This window comes from Drosophila serrata, unplaced genomic scaffold, assembly GCF_035046125.1.
Source record: "Drosophila serrata isolate PLE 108 unplaced genomic scaffold, ASM3504612v1 contig_190, whole genome shotgun sequence".
Lineage (NCBI taxonomy): Eukaryota > Metazoa > Arthropoda > Insecta > Diptera > Drosophilidae > Drosophila > Drosophila serrata.
In genome coordinates this window covers 1047458-1053500 of record NW_028257088.1, presented here as the reverse complement: position 1 = coordinate 1053500, position 6043 = coordinate 1047458, and the positions used below count along the sequence as shown (strand labels likewise).

The window sequence follows — 6043 nt, the reverse complement described above, 5'->3', positions numbered from 1 at the left end:
GATATATATAAAATTTGATGAAAATCTGTTAAAAAACTGGAAAAGTAATAATTTTTTTTCTTAAAATTTTCCGATTGTTCCTATGGCAGCTATATATATATGTATATATATATAGTCCACCGATTCGCCATGCCTCGACTTATATACTAGTAAAATTATATAGAAGAATAACTCCATAGTTTCATTCAAATAGCTTAAATTTGTTCCAAAACAAATCTCTCGCATCTGTGCTTATGATTCCCAACTCGTTCTAACATCCCTGGAACGAAGTGACTTCTCCCGGCCACGTCTCAGATATGTGTTGTGTTACAAAAGTTGCAAGTCATTGTTTATTAGTGTTCAAAGTGAGTAACTGATCATACATACTTACTGATCATTGTTACTTAGTGGTCATAGATACTTACTGATCGTAGTTATTTACTGATCACAGTTATATACTGATTATAGTTACTTAATGTTCATTGATACTTATTGATCATAGTTAATTACTGATTATAGTTAAATACTAGTCATAGATACTTACTGTTCAGAGTTATTTACTGATCATAGTTAATTACTGATTATAGTTATTTACTGATCATAGTTAATTACTGATCATAGTTACTTACTGATCATAGTTACTAACTGTTGAACGATACTTACTGATCCTCTATTTTGATTTTAATTGTTTCTTTACAGATTGTTAGGATCTGATACATTTAACAGATTATTTATTTATTAAAAATCTGTGCAACAACGGTATGTAGATTTTGTTTTTGGGATTACAACGCAATTACAAACGATTTATATTTATATTTTCTTCCTAAATGAATTTCTTATATACTTTAAATGAGCACATATATTGGTTTTTGTAATTAATTTTCCACAGTATCTTAATATTCGTGAGTTACACATCGAAATCAGATCGATTTGTTTCGTTTTCAACATCTGCTCGCGGGGGCTGTCCCCGGGACCGGAGATTTGTGTGATTAATCGGCCCGCTGCGAACCCAATTTGATATTGTAATATTATTTAAATGATTCAAATTGCCTTTCCTTCGCTTCGCCCTTTAAGCCAAGACGTCTTCTTCGATGTTTGTGGTTGTTTTTTATGTTTTTATTTTGGCCACTTTTGCTTTACACAATTCCAGAGCGTTGGCCAATACGCGTTATACTTTTTAACGTTTTTTTATTTAATTTTTAATACATTTCGCGGAGTGAACAGCTGCGGCATTAAATGCCGAAATGATAGCGAAATTATTGCAGTAATTTGCATATGTTTCTTATTCACTCTTTAATGGGTTTTCCTTTGATTTGATTTGATTTTATTTTTTGGCAAATTAAAAAGCGTTCGGCTGTGAAAGAGGTGATGAGTGAGGCTTTGATATCCACATAATTGGTTCAATTGTATTTATTTTCAAAGAGGATTTTATTTGGTTAAAATTAAGGTACTTATTTTACATATAATTGCGAAATTTAATGAAATTTTAGACGATTTTTCACAATTTAAGCAAAGTTTAGGAAATATATTTTACAGTCATGTCATTTTATTATTATTAATGTTAGATAGATATAAATATATTATTTTTATTATTATATTTTACCACCCGAAATTATCAAAATAATAGAAATATTTCATACGCAACAGTTTTGAATGTTTTTAAAATTATTAATTATATTTTATTATGCATTAGTTATAATTATACCCTGGCAAGGTATTATAATTCTACTCAGAAGCATGAAATACGGCGAAGGAGTCATTTCCGACCCTATAAATCATATATATTTTTGATCAGTATTCAAAGCCGAATCGATCTAGCTAAGTTTGGGAGAAATTTTTTTTTTTAAATTTTTTTTTCGAAATTTTATGACTAAATTTTATATTGTTAGAACTGGAAAATTTGACAAAATTTTAAATTGGGTATATTATAAAAATTAATATGCAGATTTGTTAGCATTATATAAATTAGTACAGAACAGCTTTCCGATTTGAAATTAATGCATTTTTGGCTTAGTTATGCGATTTTTAAACTTTGATTTTTAGAAAAAATGTCCATTAAAATAATGCGAATATTTATACCCTTCCAAGAGTATTATAATTCAAGTCCGAAGCTTAAAACTAAGGGATGGAGTTATTTCCGACCCCATAAATCATATATATTCTTGATCAGCATGAAAAGCCGAATCGATCTAGCTATGTTTGGGAGAACATTTTTTTTTTTTAATTTTTTTTCGAAATTTTATGACTAAATTTTATATTGTTAAAACTAGAAAATTTGACAAAATTTTAAATTGGGTATATTATAAAAATTAATATGCAGAATTGTTAGCATTATAAAAACTAGCACAGAACAGCTTTCCGAATTGAAATTAATGCATTTTTGGCTTAGGTTTGAATTTTTTAAATTGTTACATTTTTAAAAATTGTCATATAGAAATTTCAATAAATATTGACTCAAAGATTGGTATTATAGTTCCAGTCAGAAGCTTAAAACTAAGTGAAGCAGTCATTTCCGACCCTATAAATCATATATACATATTCTTGATCAGCATTGACAGCCGAAACGATCTGGCTATGTCTGGTGAAAATATTTTTTTTTTCGAAAAATTTCGACATTTTAAACGGTATTTTATCTTAAAAATCATGTCAAAACTTGATAAAAATTTGAATTTTGTAAAATTCTAAATTAAATATGCAGATTTGTTAACCTAACAAAAACTTCTGATTTGAAATTATGCTTTTTTGGCTTAGTTATGAGTTTTTAAACTTTGATTTGTCAAAAAATTCTAAGAAGAGATTCTAAGAATGGTAATATTTTAAGCTTAATTATGATCAATTGAAAACTGCAAGGGTATATAAACTTTGGCATCATGTTTTTGATCATTTCTGTGGAAAATTCCCTCAATTTTCTTCGATTTAACCCCGCTGCGTTTGTTTGGGAAATCTATAATCTGACCCGCACTGACCTAACCCATCGATAGATGCATCAATCAGGTGGCCACCGCCTCAATCAAGCGATTCGTTCATGCTCGCCGGATTAATTTTCGGCAGCATCATCATCATCATCATCATCATCGTCGTTGTCCCAATTATGGAACTGCTTTTTTTTTAGTATTTATTAACTCATTTGCATGAAGTTGTGTGTTGGTTGTTGGACTTCTTCTAATCCAGAGAGGAGGGCAGCTCCATGACGAAAGCAAAAAAAAACCAGAGGGTAAGGTTGAAGATGGAAATGAAGATGGAGCATCATCATCTCGCAATCGGTTTTTTACAGAGCTATAAAAACCCGAGTTGGCTTTGAGTTGATCATCAGTTGGCTTCCAGCTTCCCATCTTCAGCTACGTGAAGTTCCATAGTTTTCGAACCCCCTAAGCAAGAAACTTCCAGCAATGAAGGTGAGTAGTCCTCCCTCGGAATACATATATATATATAATTTCCAACTTAATCTTAATCTATATATTTGATATCTATCTAGATCTTTGTGTGTCTCCTGGCTGCTTTGGTTGCCACCACGTCGGCTGGCTTTATTGGCGGCTCTGGCGGCGGTGGCGGTGGCGGTGGCTACAGCTATGGCGTTGGCTCTGGAGGCGGTGGTCACCAGGAGGTCAAGACCATTCAGGTGATTCACCAGGAGGGCGGCGGTTATTCCGGCGGCGGTCATGGTGGCTACTCCGGTGGCGGTCATGGTGGCTTCTCCGGTGGTCATCAGGAGATCAAGACTGTGAAGGTGATCCACCAGGAGGGTGGTCATGGTGGTTACTCTGGCGGCGGTCATGGAGGATACTCTGGCGGCGGTCATGGAGGCTATTCCAGCGGTGGACACCAGGAGATCAAGACCGTCAAAGTGATCCACGAGGAAGGACATGCTCTTGGCGGCGGCGGCGGTTATGCCGGCGGTTTCTCTGGCCATGGACATGGACACGGCGGCCACCAGGAGGTGAAGACCATTAAGGTGATCCACGAGGAGGGTCATGGTCATGGTCATGGCGGTCATGGTGGTTACTCGGGCGGCGGTCATGGTGGTTACTCCAGCGGTGGACACCAGGAGATCAAGACTGTCAAGGTTATTCACCAGGAGGGAGGTCATGGCGGTTACTCTGGCGGTCATGGAGGCTTCTCTGGCGGCCATGGAGGTTACTCCAGCGGTGGACACCAGGAAATTAAGACCGTTAAGGTTATCCACGAGGAAGGACACGCTCTTGGCGGCGGCGGCGGTTATGCTGGTGGTTTCTCTGGCCATGGACATGGACATGGTGGCCACGAGGAGGTCAAGACCATTAAGGTGATCCATGAGGAAGGCGGCCACAGCCATGGTCATGAACATCATGATCATGGACATGGCGCCGGACACGGTGGCTTCGAGGAGGTGAAGACCATCAAGGTGATCCACGAGGAGGGTCATGGTCACGGCCATGGTGGTGGTCATGTTCATGGTCCCAGCAACGAGTACCTGCCCCCTGTGGCAGCTCCTCCCTCTGGCTACCTGCCCCCAGCCTCCAGCTGGAAATAAGCTGTGATTCGAGCCATACTGATCCTTGAGTCTCTTGTTAAGTAGTTTTAAGCATCCCTATTTTTTTTCCAATCCCATCTCTTTTTTTTACTGTTGTCTCCATTCCAACTCTCACTTGTTGAAAAACAAAACAAAAATACAAATATAAAAAACCATTTGTAAATTATAAACATAAAAGTGTGTTTTAATTTAAATTTATAAGATTGTAAATCAAAGTTGGGGATTGAGAAACATTATTTTAAAGTCATAAATTTAAGTCTCTGCTTTTATTTTTGTAACCTTAGGGGATTGTTATTTCTTCCAGAAAGCTTTTTTTAAGAATTTAAGAATGTCTCTGCTTTAAATATTTAGGTTTTTCAAAGGCCCGAATTATTAGAAAAAATAATTTAAAAGTTTTCGACAATGTGTAAGTTAGTTTTTGGGACTCTAAGTGAATGGTTTTTCTTTCAAAAACATTTGTTAAGAATTTAAGAATCTCTGTTCTTTAAGTATAACCATTTTTATTACCTTGTATTATTTAAATTCTCTGATTTTAAAATATATTTTTAGATAGAAAATTGGGGAAATGTTTTGCCCTAATAATTCGAGTTTCTAAAAGATCTATAAAATATAAAATCCAGAAAAATATTAGAACTCTATCTTACATTATTTTATTATACATATATATGTTATTTATAAACTTAAATGAAAAGAGTATAATGAGTGCAGATTAATTATTTTCTGATTATAAATGATAAACCTTCAGCTTCTATTTTAATTTCGTTAAAATTAAATTCCCAAAATAGATTCTTTAATCTTTTGTTTTACGGTTTGTGTTGGTCTGCTTTAACTTATAATTTTTTAACTTCTCTTCTTCGTTCCCACTTTCGATCCGCTGTTCAATTTCACTTTCAAGTCGTTGGATGAATCGTTCGATCATTCGATCGATCGAATTAACATAATCATGGTCGCTTCATCCGAATTAGCGGTAGCTCAACGACCTGTTCATCGATGATTTTATGCATCTCATGGATTTGTTTTGTATCTAAAGGGTTTTCGTTTTAATATATCTTAATGTTTATTTATTGAATCTTATGGTTGTAATCCAGTGTCTTAGCTACTATGCTGTATTTGTGGGCACAGAAGTAATAATTAAGATCAGTTTTGGGTTATCATTATTACAAGATCATATAATGTTTATGGTTCTTAGATATTTCAAATTGATTTGACATTGAGTTTATAAAATAGAAATTCATTTTAGTTAGGTTTCTTATGGTTTTTAGATATTTTAAATTGATTTGACATTGATTAAAAAGAAGATAAATTAATTTTAGTTAGGTTTCTTATGGTTCTTACATATTTAATTAATTTTACTTTGATTAAGTAAAAGAGAAATTAATTTTAGTTAGTTAAAGTATTGATTTTGAGACTTTAATTATTTAAATACACTTTTATTCTTTATTCTTGGGGTTTTCAATTTTAAATATCAGTTAACTTCTAGTTCTATTAATTGATATATAATAATAATAATATTATATCATATTGATATTATTTTTATTATTTTCCATTTTCAAC

At 33.8% G+C, this 6043-nt stretch overlaps 1 protein-coding gene across 1 annotated transcript; it reads left to right on the top strand.

Annotated features, from left to right (window-relative positions):
• The first annotated feature begins 3253 nt into the window (after positions 1-3253).
• Positions 3254-4666, top strand: LOC110182478 (uncharacterized). The gene is made up of 2 exons (XM_086829333.1): positions 3254-3374; positions 3455-4666. Exons 1-2 carry the CDS (start codon positions 3369-3371, stop codon positions 4487-4489), a joined length of 1041 nt encoding a protein of 346 aa, XP_086685459.1. The 5' UTR covers positions 3254-3368; the 3' UTR covers positions 4490-4666.
• Positions 4667-6043: the final 1377 nt, after the last annotated feature.